The sequence below is a fragment of the Carassius auratus genome, unplaced genomic scaffold, assembly GCF_003368295.1.
Source record: "Carassius auratus strain Wakin unplaced genomic scaffold, ASM336829v1 scaf_tig00029804, whole genome shotgun sequence".
Lineage (NCBI taxonomy): Eukaryota > Metazoa > Chordata > Actinopteri > Cypriniformes > Cyprinidae > Carassius > Carassius auratus.
The window spans coordinates 199,966-218,794 of NW_020525797.1; the positions used below are offsets into that span (position 1 = coordinate 199,966).

General features: G+C 35.0%; 1 protein-coding gene across 1 annotated transcript; it reads right to left on the reverse strand.

The window, feature by feature from the left end:
* Positions 1 to 7,701: 7,701 nt before the first annotated feature.
* On the reverse strand, positions 7,702 to 17,747 carry LOC113079896 (uncharacterized). The gene is made up of 6 exons (XM_026252128.1): positions 17,432 to 17,747; positions 9,758 to 10,156; positions 9,539 to 9,604; positions 9,041 to 9,157; positions 8,820 to 8,866; positions 7,702 to 8,615 (listed from the first exon to the last, which is right to left on the reverse strand). Exons 1-6 carry the CDS (start codon positions 17,475 to 17,477, stop codon positions 8,598 to 8,600), a joined length of 693 nt encoding a protein of 230 aa, XP_026107913.1. The 5' UTR covers positions 17,478 to 17,747; the 3' UTR covers positions 7,702 to 8,597.
* Between the last annotated feature and the right edge of the window lie 1,082 nt (positions 17,748 to 18,829).

Genomic DNA, 18,829 nt, shown 5'->3' on the forward strand with positions numbered 1-18,829 from the left:
AAATCATAAGCTTTCCAATCAGAATTTATTTATTTTATTGTATTTATTGTATTTATTTATTTATTGCTTTTCCAACCTACTTCCATCCAACTTTAAGAATTGATCCTTCAGCTTTTTTGTTTGAAAACCCATCTAATATATTTTGATAAGGGACAAGTTCAACCTCTTTAGCATCAAATTTACACTCATTTAAATGAATATATGTAATTGTGCATATTATTAAACTGTCTTTTTTTTTTCTTTTTCAAGAATTTACTGCTAAATGTTTGTATAAATATACGGATTTGATATTTTTTGCCAACTCCCAATTACAACAAAATTTCCTTATTCACCCTTTTCGCCACTAATTGCAAATAATATTTTTTTACCTTTACTTCCCTTTGCAGTCAGAGCATACATTTTTAAATCTTCTCTTTAAAATGATTTTTAAAGATGCAGACAGTAGATGAGGTACTTTCTCCATGAGCCAGCTAGAAATGTAAACCCCATTTCATTTTATTTCTTATTTTCAGAAGTCCACATCAGTTGTTGTGATACAGTTGAAGCTGTGATGCGATTGGTCGTCACTGCTCTGATGGGCGTGGCTGCTGCAGCTGCTGCTGTTCTTCTGATCAATGACATCAGATCTGCTAGAGGATAAAAGAAAACAGAACAGATTCAAGATATTGTGACATATATGGGAGTTATAATCAGATGAAAATATGTGTGATCCAGTTGTTAATGTTGGCAAAATGAAGCTTTGTTAAAATCTATTATTATAAATATTTATTTTAAATGTTTTACATAACAGGTTTTACTCTAAAATTGGTATAAAATTAAAGCCTTGTGTCTAAATAAGTTATGTTCCAAATTTGAAGTTGATATGAAAGAAATTGAGGTTCCTGTGAGATTTTATTTAGGGCATCATACCACAAACAGCCACTGGGAGCCATCAAAACTACTTTGAATTTTGCTTCATTAATTTTTCTCTAGATTTCTCTGTGAATTTTACTTCTATCTCAAAATAATTACCAAATATAGAATCCTGAGGCTGAGATCTTTCCAATGATATGTTTGTTGCCAAGATTATAAAAAAGTTTTGATTCTAAAAGGCCATAATGCATCTTGTAATATGACACTTGACACTGCCCACTAAGGAGGACGAGACCACCATAAGATTTTAAAGTACGAATTCAATGATAACGCAACGTCTGATTTGAAAATCATCAGGTTTTCATAGGATGAATCTTTGGCTTCTAAGCTTTCAAATGATATATCATTTATGATGATTACTAAAAGATTTTATAGAGAAAAAGGACAACAACAAAAAAGAGTGCCAAACGTCCCACAGGTGGGATGGTGACAGTTAAATTCTAGTAAAACAATGCATTTAGATTTTGAAAAATACAAGCATATGTCTATGGAAGCAACAATAACATCCATTCAAATTTAATTTGCAGATGTTTTTTATTCATATTAGATACACATAGTGTAAGTAACCATTAATTTAACTCTATTCTTCACCCAGTTCATCCGCCACTTATTACTTGTATTTCGGGAGAAATTGGTGAATTCACGAGCTGTAAATCCGACTGACAGGACTCTCTGAACTGCAGCGCGGACAAACATGGCGGCGCCCATCTCACATTACAGATCACGATCATTTAGAAAGCTTTTTAAACAACAAAACGCACTCATTTACACATATTTATGAATCGGAATATAAGATTGTTCATGACATGATATGCAAGTTTGTGAATATTTTTAAATAAATGAATAAAAGTGATCCATCTGTCATGGATTTTACTTATTTTACTTATTTTGTCTGTACCAGCTGATGGTTATGATTAGTGTGGAAAAAATATGACAACTTTACAGTATTTTGTCTCACGTTGTTTAGTATATTTTTTCTTATGATCTTATTTACTGTAGGATAATGTGTTAATGTTACATGATTGATTCTAGCAGTCCTGTGATTCTACAGCTTGAGATCCAGCAGTGTTCAGATATCTAAAGGAACTACTTTGACACACACACACACACACACACACACACAAGCATCAAGAATCAGTGTATTCTACAGTGGCCGAGACAGCTCAACACGCTGCAACTTATGAAAACATATGCAAACTGAAAAAACACCAGCAAATGAAGAAAATATCTTCATCAGTTTGACAACACAAGTGTTGCAAATCATCACAACACATGCATATAACGAAATGCGCTGCAAATCATCACAACACATGCATATAACGAAACGTGCTGCAAATCATCACAACACATGAATATAATGAAATGCGCTGCAAATCCTCACAACACATGCATATAACGAAACACACTGCAAATCCTCACAACACATGCATATAACGAAACACACTGCAAATCATCACAACACATGCATATAACGAAACACACTGCAAATCATCACAACACATGCATATAACGAAACACACTGCAAATCATCACAACACGTGCATATAATGACACGGGCTGCAAATCATCGCAACACATGCATATAACGAAACGCACTACAAATCATCACAACACATGCATATAACGAAACGCGCTGCAAATCCTCACAACACATGCATATAACTAAACACGCTGCAAATCCTCACAACACATGCATATAACGAAACACGCTTCAAATCCTCACAGAACATGCACATTAAGAAACAATTAATGAGACATTGCAAATTTATTTTCATTAACCTTGATATTATATTTAGCTGAGGATATTAAAGTTAGCCATCTTAAGTAATGTTTTATATTTAATCAGGGTGTTTTAAAAAAAAAAACTCACCTTTCAGTTCACCAACAACTCCACTGACCAGTACCCACTGCACGATAAACAAATCCCAGCCAGGTCCCAAATTTTTTGGGGTCTCCTTGAAACATTTCCATTGTAGTCAGTGCTATTTGCAGCAGAATTTGCTGCGTTTCTTAATTTGCATGTGTTGTGAAGTATATGCAGCGCATTTCGTTATATGCATGTGTTGTGATGGATTTGAAGCGCGTTTCGTTATATGCATGTGTTGTGAGATTTTGCAGCGCGTTTCGTTATATGCATATGTTGTGAGATTTTGCAGCGCGTTTCGTTATATGCATGTGTTGTGATGATTTGCAGCACATTTCATTATATGCATGTGTTATAGATTTTGCAGGGCGTTTCTTTATATGCATGTGTTGTGATGATTTGCATTTTGCTATATGCATGTGTTGTGATGATTTGCAGTGCGTTTCGTTATATGCATGTGTTGTGATGGATTTGCAGCGCGTTTTGTTATATTCATGTGTTGTTAGATTTTGCAGAGCGTTTTGTTATATGCATGTGTTGTGATGATTTACATACATACATATATATATATTTGATATGTTAATAAGGAAGCGCTAATTAAGTTACAAATAAGATAATATTTTATTCTAAAATTATTATTTATTTTATTGGCATATATAAGAGTTATCTGTATAAATTATAAAACACTATGACAAGGTAATGGTTAACTTACAATATAAACAAAATAATTCACATTCTCAAGGAATAAAGATTAAATGGAAAAACATTAAATGATTGCACCTATGAAAAGGAAAAAAGATCAGATATAAATATTGTGATTTACATGTGTGCTTCTTAAGATGCTTTTATCCAGTGCGGGTATATGGTGTACGTTGCAGCCATCTGTTGGGCAAAACATTACATATTTATCAATATTTTTTATTGACATTTTACATTGCCAATTAGATTTTAATTTGTTTTGATGCTTTACACAGTTTTAGGTTGCATTGTTTTAATTGTACTGAACAATGCTGCAATGCTTTAAAAACACAGAAGTAGAAATATTTCTGCCAATAAAACACCATAAAATTTAAACTGAGAATTGACTAGCACTTACCCAACTACATCTATGAATCATATATGGGCCTAAGCCTATATTTTAATTTTAAAGGTTGTGTAACAATAGAATAAATTATGACAGAATGTCTTTACTTAGTTTGTCTGTACCAGCTGATGGTGATTAGTGCGAGAGAAAAAAAACTGTCATATTAGAATATCTTTACTGTTAATTTGACTGGTTTTACTGCATTTTGAAATACAGAATAAAATGACTCTGGTAGGTCACGTGACAAGGACAACATAGCTGATGGAGTACATCCAGATTAATGCACACATTCATACTGTACAGAACATACTCTTTTCACAGGTGCAAAGTAATCGGTCGCTTGAGATTCAGCACTGTTAAGACCATTTGAAGGATTTGTAAAAGTTATTTTGCACAAAAAGAAGAACTAGCACTTTAGCATACAGACACACACACATCAAGAATGAGTGTATTAATCTCAGCCACAATCAAGTGACAGTGACAATCAAGACATTCAGATAAACAGATCAACTCTGAACATCACAACTAAAGTTACAAGAAAAAAAATAAAAAATACTGGGATTCATGGAGTTAGATTGGTGGTACCAGCATGCATTGCAACAAGTTTTATTTATTTATTTATTTATTTATTTATTTATTTATTTATTTATTTATTTATTGTCAGCATTGTTGAGGAAAATCTCAAGACTTATTTTATTTCAGTTGATTCCATGCAAGTCTGTGGCTGGAAATCAGTTAGTTGTGTTTTTACTCATCTCTTCCCTTTTTATATTGTTGTTTCACTTTTTGCAGTAATTCTGCTTGTTATGGTGTTCATTAATGCTGAATCAGCACCTAATCACATTTTATTATTATTATTATTATTATTTTGTTTAATGCTTCAGTGTCACTTTAACACTTTGTACTGTATACTAAGAATATATATATATATATATATATATATATATATATATATATATATATATATATATATATATAATTTTTTTTTTTTTTTTTTTTTTGTGCAGTGAATTCAAATGAAATGTTCACAGTAATATACTAACATTAACATGGTATAAATATTATTTGTAATGATTTAAGCCAATTTACAGTGGATTATCTGTGAAATTAATTACTTATAGCTACATAAATTGTATAAGAAATACACTTTAATAGTAATAAAAAACAACAGCAACAACATAACACAGGAAATCTGAAGCAGACAGCAATCTCTTTATTATAGACATTCATAATTCTTATAATGCATATAGTAATTCAGCATAAACAGTGAAAGAAAAAAAAATCCTGGAAGAATTCATCCCATTCATCTTCTCCATATTGCAAAAGAGATCTCAATCTTACATGCACAAATATATATATAATAGGCTGTGCAAATTCATCTGCATTGTTAATCCTTAAAAAAATTCACAAAAATGTATCCTTTCATTGGATAATAAGAATTTAAAATGGGGGGGGGGGTATCATTATGAAATAACAGATTTTCTCAAATACTCGTTGGACACAATTATCTGCCCCCCTAGAAATGCTTATGAGTAAAATATCTCTGAAGTATATTCCCATTCATATTCACAATTTTGAGCACTACAGCATGATTATAAACATGAAATCATCCAGCCATTGCTTCCTGTTTCACAGAAATTTAAAGAGGAGGGAAAACAAAGCCCAAATTCCCTTAAAGGGATAGTTCACTTTCAAATTAAATTTTGGTATGTTTTAGCTTACCTCAAGGACATCCAAGATGTAGGTTTCTTTGTTTCCGCAGTATTTCCCATTTTGATATTTTTAGGTCAAACCGTTCTTGTTTGTGACTCATATAATGGAGGTCTATGGTCACCACCTCAAAGAGCATGCACAGAGGAGTCAAAATTAAACAATTCCCCATCGTAAGTACACATTGATGACCTAAGACACGAAACGAGCGGTTTGTGTAAGAAAACAAACAGTATTTATATAGTTTTTACGTCTTGCACACAACCACGTCCAACTGATCTGAGGGCGCGAGTGCTTCCTGATGTGATGTGTGCGCTCTGGCTTAGTCTGCGCAAGCGCGGAAAGCACCGGAAGTGATCTCTCGCACGTGTACATCACTCATTATTGAATGATCACATACCATTTCACATCCATTGCATACACAGGACCGACATCCTGGTGAGTCCCGACACACACACACACACACTTACTCACACATACCATTGTCTGGTTAGCTATGTAATAGTGTTATCAAAAGACCCGTTACTTTGGTACCAAGTCGGTACTCAAAAATGAAAATGTGACGGTAGCAGGTTTCTTTAAGTACCGGTGCTAATGAGTTCCCACTCAACCCGCTTCTTGATGCACAGCGCTATGATTTCCGCGAAGCAGAAAACGCGGACTGAATCTCAAAATCCAGTAGGGCTGTGCGATTAATCAAAATCAAATCGAAATCACGATTTGAGACGTTGCAATTTGCTACTCGCAAAAGCCTGCGATGTGGACATTATATTAGGCCGGTGACACACTGGCTGCGTGGCGTCTCTGCTGCGTGCCAGAAGCGTGGCAGCTGCCTCGTGTTTTCTGTCTTTACACACCAGAATCGTGCCTGACGCGGCGCTGGCGCGCTGCTGCTACTGTAGGTGACAATAGAGGGAGGCCGACTTTTTTTTACACACCTACACCTATGCCTACTGAATCCCGGTTCAGTTGGCAAGGTAAGGGTCCACTGAACGACATCTCATGAAGCACGTTTAGTCCAACGAAGCAATAACGCTGTAGCATGGATCATAATTATTTTGTTTACATTTCATTTCTTCAGCAACAGAATTGTTTGCGTCCGTTATGGAATAACTCACTGTCAGAGACTGCGTCTTTGTAGTAAAAACACGGCATGGTTTTGCAGCGTACAGTGTCACAAACAGAATGAGGCGATCCACCGGAAAAAAGAATGAATGAAAAATAGCCAAAAGATAGTTTATTTGAATTTGGCGCTCACACCTGGGAGCATGTGACGCGCTTTGACGCACCTGTCAGCTGATGGACTAAATTGACCCAAAGGGTCTTCTTTCTAAAGACACCACAAGTATGTTTGTAACACACTGAAGTAGGAAACTATTAAAATGTTAAGTTTGGTAGAGCACTTTCATCTGTGAGTCCCATAATAGGGGGTGCTGGCTAACATTAAACCTCTGTTAATTCTCAATAAGAGCTTCTCTAGATGTCTGACAGAAATAAAGTCAATCTAATGATTCCATGTTTGTGGAGATGTTTGATTCTCCTCTGCTGAGATCTTCAGAGATGTAATGTCTTTGATTTCCAGTTGATTTTACCACATGCTCAATCGTCAGTTATTTCATTATTTCATAAAGAGATTTTTATTTTCTTGATTTTAGGACAAACACAGCATCTGGAAATTACATTAAAATAACACGACACGCATCCTTGAGAGTGTTGATTTGGTCCAGAAACAGTATAAGTTATGCCTAAATGAACCTTAAATGATGTTGAAAATATTTCTACTGAACACTTTTGAAATAGTTTTAACATTGTAAGGAGGTTCTTTGAATGTCTAAATCAGACGTACAGAAGACGTCAAAAAAAGACGCCATAAAAACTTTCATTCTGGCTCCTCAGTGGACGTCTTTTCAACGTCAGCAAAGACATAAAAAGACGTCCACTGGACGTAACTTTGCCCAGAGGGTTGTTTCTACCGTTCTGCCAGGTCTCCAACTAATGCAGAATATATTCAAGCTGCCAACACACTGGTTGTGAAGAACCCTTTCCAGAGAAATATAGAAAGAAATGACTGCATATATTAAATTGTTTTTAAACCATTGATTTATCTCTATCAGCATTATCACACACAATATTGTAGTAACAAGATGTTGTAATCTTTATTTGCTGGAAAATGAAAATCAGTCAAGTTTGTGTTTTAATTACATCTGACACATCCCTAAACCTGAAATGTAAAGCAGAACGTGCTACACTTAAAAGAGTCATTTCAAAATTAATCTATAAGTATTCAGGATACATTACTTAAATTGAGTATTCTAGATTAAATTGCAAACTTCAATTTTCACGTGATTTGTAATAAGTTTTTGCATTGCTTACATGTCACTGTCGTTTATACAGAATCATTAATCAGTTTCTCAACAGAGGAAATTAATGGGAGTTCCAGAATGCTGAGTAATATTATACATACATTACAGTTATTGGACAAAGCTAGAAGGATCATTTATCCTCTGATATAATGGAAGCAGCAGTTTCAGTACAGTGATAGTAAAAGTTTGCATTTGTTTGAATAATGTTTTGGTACAACCATCTGATTATAGTCACCTATACATAAACTTGCTAATTATTGACTGGTATATAATCCTAAAATTGTCCTGTGCATAAAGTATATGTTTCATCCTAAATCTTTATTTATTGCACAAAGAAACATAAGTTTCAAAGTCACTTCTAGAACCTGCTCTGTTCAGATGTGCCCAGACTTCACAGTTATTTCATCCAAAAATACATACAGTCGTCATACCAAAATAGTCATACCAAATATTAGCAATGGAAAACATTATATAATATATTATAGGAAGTATTGCAGACTCATATGATTACAAATGAATGATAAAACCACACCAAATCAAACCTATGATGCTACCTTTTAAAGCTAAAATGGTGCACTTATTGCCTTAAAATGAGTGTGTCCAGTGTTACAATCAGTGTTTCATTAAGGTACAGTAGTGTAAGCAGTTTTTTCTTGTTTTATAATCACACTTTTGGGACCTCCTGTAAGAAAACAATGAATCACAGAAGATAAAGTTAGAGAAACGAACACCGCTCAAACACAAATCAGACACAATCAGCACCTCCATCATCTATCAGTGAATTAGATTCTGTTAAAAAGGTTTATTTGACATTTTAAATGATTTTGTCAGTGCAGGTATCAAAGACAGATGTGATGAAAAGTCAGTTTACAGTATCGTGTCTTACCTCATCGTTTTGCAGTAATCCTTTATTGTAGTTTTTCTCCTTGGCTGCTGTGAAAAAAAAAAAAACACACAAACAATTAAATGATGAAGGTCATTACCAGGAAATATCTGGAATGTAACAACTGACCAATCAGAATCAAGCATTCCAGAGAGCCAAATAATAATTTTGCATAAAGCACATGATGTTTCTCTCTCACTATAGTTTCTTCATGTGATACTCACTATTTCTGGAGCTCCTGCGGCGAGAGTAAATCACAGCAGCAGCTACAACAGTCAGCAGCAGAACAGCAATAACACCAACAACAATTCCTGCTACAGCAGCTGAAGACAGACCTGAATCTGGAACAGATAAAGACACACAGACATTAGTGAGAGAAAACATTACAGTGTGTTTATATTCCTTATTCACTGCATATATTCTCTCTATGGACCCTATTGCATCTCCAAAAGGTTTATGCTTCTGTAAAAAATAGAAATGATTCCATATTTCAGTAGTTTATGAAAGGTTTGGGAAAAGTCATGAGACGCCTTTTCACTGTCTCATGACTTAATGACAATAGCCACGTGACAAATGTCATCATGTACTTTAAATGTGTTTATTCAGCTGCAGTGTTTGTCTTTCCAGCTCCATGTACAGTACACATGGTGTGTTGAATTACAGGTTTGGAGGGAGCATGTTATTGGCCTTCTAGAGATAAAAAAGGAAGGGTGAAAATATACCCAAGTCAGACTCGCTCTTCTCCATACGGGGCTCTTCGTCGATTTTGACTTGAGCAGATCGAGCAGCTGGAATAAAAAAAAAGTATAAAAATAAATATAAAACAATACATTGACGTTGAATAAATGTTGAAAAATTCAACTCATCAGTTTCAGTAGAGTCTTCAAAAGAAGAAGAAGATGAAGAAAAACCCTTAAGGTAATTTACATTTAGTAACTCACCAGTGACGATCACATTGAAAGTTTTTATGGTATCATCATGACTGATGGTGATTTTTTTGGTGATTTTTTTGCTATCACACTTGCGGTTTCTGTTTAAACTTTGTCTTTTTCCCGAACTCTCACTTCTGATGATCTCTGCTTCATAACGTCCAGTGTGTTGAGTTGTGATGTTTGTGATGATCAGAGATCCAGTCTCATAGTCCACCTTCAGTCTGTCTCTGAATCTCCCGTCTTCTCCATCATATAAACAGCTCGTGTTGGGATGTCCATTGACCAGAGCGATGCGAGTGTCTTCAAAATACCACAGCAACTTGTCATGCTCTTTTTTGATTATATCAGTGTTTAGAGTGACTTTGTCTCCCTCCTTTACGGACACTTTCACCACTTCACCAAAAACACCTGGAGAAAAAAAAGTGTTGCGTGTAAGTAACAGAAACACACCATAAACATCTTTAAAATTAACACATGCAGCTATTTTTATTATTATTATTATTATTGTATGCTATCACAAAATAATTGAGCCTCGGACAGCATTTCGCAAAAACATTGTAAGCCTAATTTGATCACTGAACCATTGCCACCAATGGTCTCTGATCAACTTATGTCCACACTAATCGGCTCAATAATGGTCACAAAATGGGTATCAGAGAAGATACCAATTTAATATATAACTTTAATATAAATAGATGATACTTTATAAAGTTCATCTCAATATTTGACCGCAATGGCTGTGAGACAACTAAAATAAGAGCATGATGATCATGAAATTGCGTTTGTTACTGTCCTTTCAGAATCATCACTGGACGGTAGAAATAAACGTTTCTTGATTTATTCCCTTAAAAATAATGAGGAGCAGCATATTTTCCTGAAATAAAGGGGAGGAAAAAGTCTATGCTTTGCAATGTAGTAAAGACAATGAAAGTTTAATAAAAATTGAATGGCACACAGCAGACACAGTAGGCTAGCATATTGGTGTCATTTGTCAACTGCATGACAGATAATTATAATAATTGTCTTGTCATGCTATATATATATATATATATATATATATATATATATATATATATATATTAAAACAATACTGATACAGAATCATAATCACCTCCTTTCTCATACTCTGATGATATGAAATTGCATTTTTTCAAAAAATATTTAATTAATAATTGATTCTTCTATCTGAAGACCTGATCCTCCCACTGTGGATAACAACCCAATTCATTGTAGTGGGTTTTTGGTCTGTTAGCCTAAATAAGCTTAATTTAACAAAACAATTTCAGGGACACAGCGAGATACAGGCTAATGTTGTTGTTTTTTTTCTTTTCTTTTTTTCTGTGCATTATAATTAAGGCTTTGTAAAACTGCACAGAGTGTTTAGCTTTTAAACAACCAACTCGATCCTGTACAAACTACGCACACATTTCCTATCATGTTTGTTGAACCAATCAGAGTAGGTGTGGGGCGGCGCGATCGAACCAATCAGAGTAGGTGTGGGGCGGAGCTACACGTACAGCACCGTCTACATCTGCAGTAGAGGTGTGCGATACCGCTAGATTTGGTATCGATCCGATACCAAGTAAATACAGGGCCAGTATCGCCGATACCAATACCAATACCAATACCAATACTTTTTAATAATTAAGGTGGATGCGTCTTCAACCTAAATCTAAATGAATTTTTATGACTTTTAATTTGTTTTTGTGATTTGCATTTTGGGTTATTAATCAGTACTACAAAAGCTTTTGTTCAGAAATAACTTTTGGTTACTTCTGTTTTATTTAAATAAACAAAGTTACAAAATGATTACTTCACAAATATAATTTTTTTTTTTTAAAACAAATTCTCTTTTCAAGTAGCATGTTAATAAAAAAATGTTTCTCCTCTTTAGTGCACTTCTTTTCAGGATTTTTTTTCTTAAACAAAGTCACAATGTTTTACTTCACAATGTAAAACAAATTCTCCTTGTACAAAATTCCTGAAGCCGACATCTTCCACTATGGAAAGAGGCTGCAGGTCCTTCACAATCATTTCTGATAGGCGCCTTGTAATATCCACTGCTCTTGGAGAATCAGCTATTGATAAAATAATAAATAATAAAAATAATTAAGTCTGGTGCACATCTATGTGTAGTTTAAATATAGAAACTAGTATCCCTTTCACAGCTAACACAAAAAGGGTAGATCGGCCTGAAAATACAGCCATACAACACTCCTCTTTCTCTCCGCCTCTGACCGACTGCTGTTAGAAATGCGCGGCTGAGCGGTGCGCGCGCCTGACTGCTGGTGGTAGCGCTAGTGGTGAGTCACGTGACGGTACAACACAGGAGAGGGGGCGGAGAGCAGTGTCGAACGTTGAGGCAATTAGAAAGGTAAAATCTAATGACAGCAATAGTAGACCAGCACTTGTGACTCAACCCCCAGTTCAAAGCATAAATAAATGCTGCTATGTTACCAAGGATACACTTATAGTGGAAAAGAGAAAGTTTGTAGCGTTTATGGTAGAAATCATCAACTGTTCTGCTCAAGCATGTAGCCGAACAGAGAGAACTAAGATAATAGCAAAAGCGGCAGAAAAATACTTGGAAATGGAAGAGATGTCAGTAGAGATCATTAATGCAACACTTATAACGGGGATATCAGATACACAATCAACATGTGGTGGTGGTTATTAATAATGTTAACCATTTTACAGTGGAATGCGAGGAGTCTAATTGCAAACGGACAAGAACTAAAGCAGTATATTCAGGAGCAATCTGTTAAACCTAACATTATTTGCATTCAGGAATCTTGGCTAAAACCCTCACTTGAATTTACATTGTATGGTTATACAGCAGTGCGTAAGGATAGAACCCTTACTATGGGTGGTGGAGTAGTCACCTTTATCCAACATGGTGTTAACTATAGAGCTATCAACAGTAGTGAAGAGCTTGAGATAATTATAATTGAGGCATGGGTCAATAAAACAAAAATTAGAATTATAAACTTTTATAATCCTTGTCAAAAAATAACTAGGGACATGTTGGAGAGTGTATGTGATGTGGAAAACTCCAAAGTTATAGTATGTGGAGATTTTAATGCATATAATACCCTGTGGGGATGTGATAAAACCGATAGAGATGGGTATATCATTGAGGAGTTTATGGATGATAATCAGTTAGTGTGTCTAAATGATGGAAGAGGTACTAGGTATGATGTAGCTCATGGTGTAGAATCTGCAATTGATCTTACTTTTGTGTCGCAACAACTAGCAGGTACTTGCATATGGGATGTGAACAGTGATAATGCAATGTGCAGTGATCATTATCCTATCTGGATTAAAATAAGGAGTCAAAACATTAGTTTTGAAGAAAATTGGATTTCAAGGTGGAGAATGAAAAGGGCCAATTGGGGGCTGTATAATTTTAAAACGAGCAGCAAATTAATTGAAGTCAGGCCAAATTTGAGTGACGACATTGAGGAGTTGAATAATATGATTATTAACATAATATATGAGTCAGCAGAGGAAACAATAGGTAAAACATCTGGAGCAAAGAAGAAGAAAATGGTACCATGGTGGTCTGATGAATGTAGAGAGGCTGTTAAAAACAGGAATAAAGCTTTTAAAATTGTTAAATCTAATCATTCATTTTTTTATTTATTGGAGTATAAAAGAGCACAGGCTAAAGCCAAAAGAATCATAAGAGAAGCTAAAAGGAAATATTGGAGAGATTTTTGTAGTAATATTGGGACAGGAATTAAAATTGATGACATTTGGGGAATGATCAGAAAGATGGGTGGCATAAGAAGGGACTTTTCACTACCAGTATTAAGAGATAATTTCTCTGAGGCAGTAACCAGTAGAGAAAAAGCGGAGATGCTTGCAAAATCCTTTGTAACCATACATAGTTCACAGAATCTCTCCAGTGAAGAGCTAGATATAAGAAAGAGGATCATTGAAGAAAATAAAGATATGCTGGGGATGAAAATGGCGGGGGAGAGTTCACTAGATGCAGATTTCACACTGTTTGAACTAAAAAGAGCATTGATAGGTGTTAAAAATACCTCACCAGGGAGAGATGGGATATGCTATAAAATGATTGAAGAAATATCTGATGAGGCAAAAAATTTGATACTGGTTTTATATAACAAAATTTGGGAACGAGGAAAACTGCCTACTGGGTGGAAACACTCAGTAATAGTCCCTATTGGGAAACCAGGAAAGGATAAAATGAATGTCAAAAGTTACAGACCAATAGCTTTAACGTCTAATCTTTGTAAACTCATGGAGAGGATGATTACTAAAAGGTTAGTGTACAAATTAGAAAGCAGAGGGCTGATCACACCATATCAGAGTGGATTTCGTAATGGAAGAACAACTATGGATCCTGTAGTCTGCCTGGAGAATGAGATACGTAAAGCACAAGTTAACAAAGAATCTGTTTTGGCAACCTTTTTTGATATAGAGAAGGCTTATGATATGCTGTGGAAAGAAGGACTTTTAATTAAGTTGAATAAAATGGAAATAGGAGGTAAAATGTTCAACTGGATCAAAGATTTTTTAAAGGATAGAACTATAGAGGTCAGGATAGGGTCTGAGTCATCAAGCACGTACACAATAGAAAATGGCACCCCACAAGGTAGTGTATGCAGTCCAATTCTGTTTAATATAATGATTAATGATGTGTTTGATGGAGTGAACCAAAGAATAAACAGGGCATTATATGCAGATGATGGAGCATTGTGGGTAAGGGGCCGTAATATTGAAAATTTACAGCAAAGGATGCAAACAGCAATTAGTCAGGTTGGAAAATGGTCATTTGACTGGGGGTTCCACCTGTCAGTGGAAAAAACGCAATTCATCTGTTTTTCTAAGAAAAGGGTAAAGCCCACAATAGATCTTAAGATATATGGACAATCTCTCAAACAGGTTAATGACTTAAGATATCTTGGTGTGTGGTTTGATAGTAAACTTACTTTTAAAAATCATGTTCAGAAAATGGTAGACAAATGTAAGAAAGCAATCAATATTTTAAAGTGTCTTTCAGGGTATAGCTGGGGGGCGTCAGGCTCTTCTTTGAAAAGAATTTATATTGCATTAATCCGATCAGTGTTTGACTATGGAAGTACAGTATATAAAACAGCAGCAAAAACTACATTAGCTGAACTGGACAGGGTGCAGGCCAAAGCTCTCCGGCTGTGTAGTGGAGCCTTCCGAACATCACCTATCCCAGCGCTGCAAGTAGAAGTAGGGGAGATGCCTTTAAATCTTAGGAGGTTAAAACTTTCTCTTGCATATTGGGTAAATTTACAAGGGCATGAAAATACACATCCTACAAAACCGGTGTTAGAAGAATGCTGGGAATATGGTCGCATTGTGAATAGTAGTTTTGGATGGAACAGCAATAAAGAGGCAGCTGACATGGGAATCAGTACTATACCTTGTAGCAAAAATGTTAAATTGAGCACAATTCCACCTTGGTTTTTCTGCTATCCTGTAGTTAATTTAGAAGCTAAAAATATAATCAAGACGGGATTGTATCAAAGTGTACAGCAATACATAGAAGTAATGTATGATGACACATTACAAATATTTACAGATGCATCCAAAGAACCAGCAGGTAAAACAGGTGTGGCGGTATACATTCCTAAATATGAAGTTATAATACAAAAAAGAACCTCAAACCACCTCTCAATCTTCTCTGCAGAGATGATGGCCATCATAATGGCACTACAGTGGGTAGAAGAAGTGAAGCCATATAAATCTGTTATTTGCTCAGACTCTATGTCCTCCCTAACTAGCATTCAGACTGGGAAATCTGCATGCAGACAGGATCTTTTAGATGAAGTTCATCAGATGATTTTCAGGATAACTCAACAGAAGCTATTATTACAGTTCACTTGGGTTCCAGCGCACACAGGTATTGAGGGCAATGAGAGGGCAGACGAGTTGGCAAAAGAAGCACTTAAATCAGAACAAGTAGAAGTACAGGTTCCACTTAGCAAATCGGAATTGAAAACAATAATTAAAGATGGTATTCATAAACTCTGGCAAGATAAATGGGATAAGGGGGCAAAAGGTAGGCATTTATATAGTATTCAACAGAATGTAACAGTTAAAATGATCAGCTCATTTTCACGACAGGAGGAAACCTGGTTCACCAGGTTAAGGTTAGGACATACAGGACTGAACAGCGGCTTACACACAATAGGGAAACATGAGACAGGAATGTGTCCATATTGTACGGAAACAGAAACCGTGAAGCATGTACTTCTGATATGTAGGCAGTACTCTGAAAAAAGAGAAATATTTAAGAGGGTAACAAATAACTCTATTACTTTGAGCAACCTGTTGAGTCTACCTGGAACACAGTCTACAACCAAAGCAGTGATAGAGTTTATAAAAGAAACACAATTAGCAAGAAGACTTTAGGCCAATTATTATTATTATTTTTTTTTTTTTTTTTATTATTATTTTTTTTTATTTTTTTTTTTTTTTTTTTTTTTTTTTCCTGGGGTTTGAGCTGAAGTTGAAGCTGGAGGAGCTGAACACGCAGCGCTAGCTGAAGCTTGGGCTCTGATATCCTTTTTTATTTTTTATTTATTTATTTATTTTTTATTTTTTATTTATTTTTTTTATTTATTTATTTATTTATTTATTTATTTATTTATTTTTTTTTTTATTATTTTTTTTTATTTTTTTTATTTTTTATTTTTTATTATATATATATATTCATTTATTTATGACTTCCCAATGTGATCACACCTCAATCCAGTAGATGGCGGTAATGCACAAAGATTGCAAACTGCCAATAAAACTCACTGAAGAAGAAGAGCAGTGTCGAGCACGAGCAGCACTCTTGAGAGCTTGCTCTGCTCTGTGACAGTAGCAGCATTTTGACAAACACGGCCAGGTCGCAAAACGAAAGAAACTGAAACTTAAGTATCAATATTTTCCCGTTGGTATCGATCAATACCGATACCAATTGGTATCGATATTATCGATATTAGTATCGATCTGCCCACCTCTAATCTGCAGACTGCACTGCTGCTGGGTGATCTCAAAGTCTTGTCTCCGGTGATATCCGTGTTTATACTGATATTGTGCAGGTTATGGGCTATGCACTTTCGTACTATTGCTACAGATGTGTTACTTTGTACACTCTTCATATCACAGTCCTGCAAAGGAGAAAGCAAATTTACTCGCAATCGCTATTTGCGGCAAAACACGATCAGCTGACAGACACACAATCGTGCGTGTGTGTGACCTGGACAAGCGTAATGGTGGGTTCTCATAAATAAAATAATCCTGTCAGAAGAACTGCGAATTAACGTTTTCTGATGTTTCAGTGTGGATGTGACAAAGTTTGCAAAATGCTTGAAGACGCTAGTGTGGACGGAGAGCGTTTTAAAACGAAAACGCCGTTTTCAAATGCATCCGGATTCATGTAGACATAGCCTTAGTTTACGAGAAGCCATGTCAGGGACACCACTGTTACTGCAACAATAGCTACGCCATTTCAGGAAGAGTTATAACATAAATGTCCGGGAATATAGAACAAGGATAATCGTGACATTATATTTCAATATTATTTAAAACAGCGACTACAAGATAAGACATAAGAAGATACATCATTAGTTGATGTAAAAGGAAACTAAAAACGTAAAGAGTTGAAAATAGAAAATTAAATATATGTCTTACCACCAACGACCAAAACAAGCACAGTGAGCACAAGACAGTATTCCATTATTTCAACTAATGCGTCTTCATTCAATGTTGCTTCGTTGCGTTAGAGTCCAACACGGTCTTTCTTCTTGACACACAAAACACTCGCAATAATTTATTATCATTGTATAAATAAATTTCGGATAATAAAAACACGACGTATTTCTATAAATAAAATGGCAATAATCGTTATTTCTCAGGTTATATTAAATACACGCATAGCGCATGAAGTGAAAAAGAAGGCAAACTGGTTGTATAACGTGATCAACATCAAGTGATCCACATCAAGGACGTGTACCATAGACATCATATGTCTATGACGTGTACTTTCCACAAAGGAACAAAGTCAACACTGCACACGGCAACCTTTAATGGGGTCATGAGCTGCTTTGTATGTATTTATTTTTATTTTTATTATTGTTCTGTGAGGTCCACTTATAATGTTTTCAAGAGTTTTACATTAATAATAATAATAATAATAATAATAAAATAGAGGTACAGCTGGATTTACGCCCACTGCCATGATTGGCTAACACAGTCTAGGTTTACAGATGGGGATTTAGGTAAAGATACAAAAAAAATGTTTCTCTTCAAACTACAGAACAATAATAAATAATTATTATTTCGACATTTATTCGTACACTGAACCGAGAAACGTTTCTGTCAGACGCGTCCGATTCGAGAAGCGAGGAGCTGATGATACTGTGCATGCCTGATTCAGCGTGAAGCAAACGGACACACAGCTCGTCTGAACCGAACTGATTCTTTTGATCATTGATTCTGAACTGATTCTGTGCTAATGTTATAAGCGCGAGTAAACCGAAGGCTTGAATGAAGAAGGGCAGTCATCACCAATGACATTACATCGAGCGCAAAAGAACCGGTGAACCGTTTATTTTTTTCAGCTGGTTTATTTGATCCGAAAGAACCGGTTCACTTGAACACCTGCTCCTTTGCCCCTTAAAGGTGCTGCAGGGAACTTATGTAATTTTTTTTTTTTTTTTTTACATATTTATTAAACCTGTCATTATGTCCTGACAGTAGAATATGAGACAGATAATATATATATATATATATAGGCTAAACCTAATAAAATTAAGAAATTATGTATTTTTTTTTAATGTCACCAGATGGCACAATTCTCATTTAAAAAAAATTGATTTTAAATGCTTTCATTGCTTTAATGTGAAATATTACATTTATTGAAAATTAATAGAAAAATAATTAAATAACATATATATTAATTCTAATGAAAAAAATGCTTATTAAAATTCTATAAAGACTGCAAAGTGCATAAAATCCCCTTAGAATTCTAAATAATAATTAGAAAATATTATTGAAGAAAAATGCATTACATTCATTTTCCTGGAGGAA

Excerpts from the sequence above, each read along its gene's own strand:
- LOC113079896 (XM_026252128.1), bottom strand. The coding sequence starts at position 17,477 with ATGGAATACTGTCTTGTGCTCACTGTGCTTGTTTTGGTCGTTGGTG. Across the intron at positions 9,605-9,757 it reads TTTCAATGTGATCGTCACTG|CTGCTCGATCTGCTCAAGTC; the intron begins GTGAGTTACTAA and ends TTTTTATTCCAG. Across the intron at positions 9,158-9,538 it reads GAAGAGCGAGTCTGACTTGG|ATTCAGGTCTGTCTTCAGCT; the intron begins GTATATTTTCAC and ends TATCTGTTCCAG.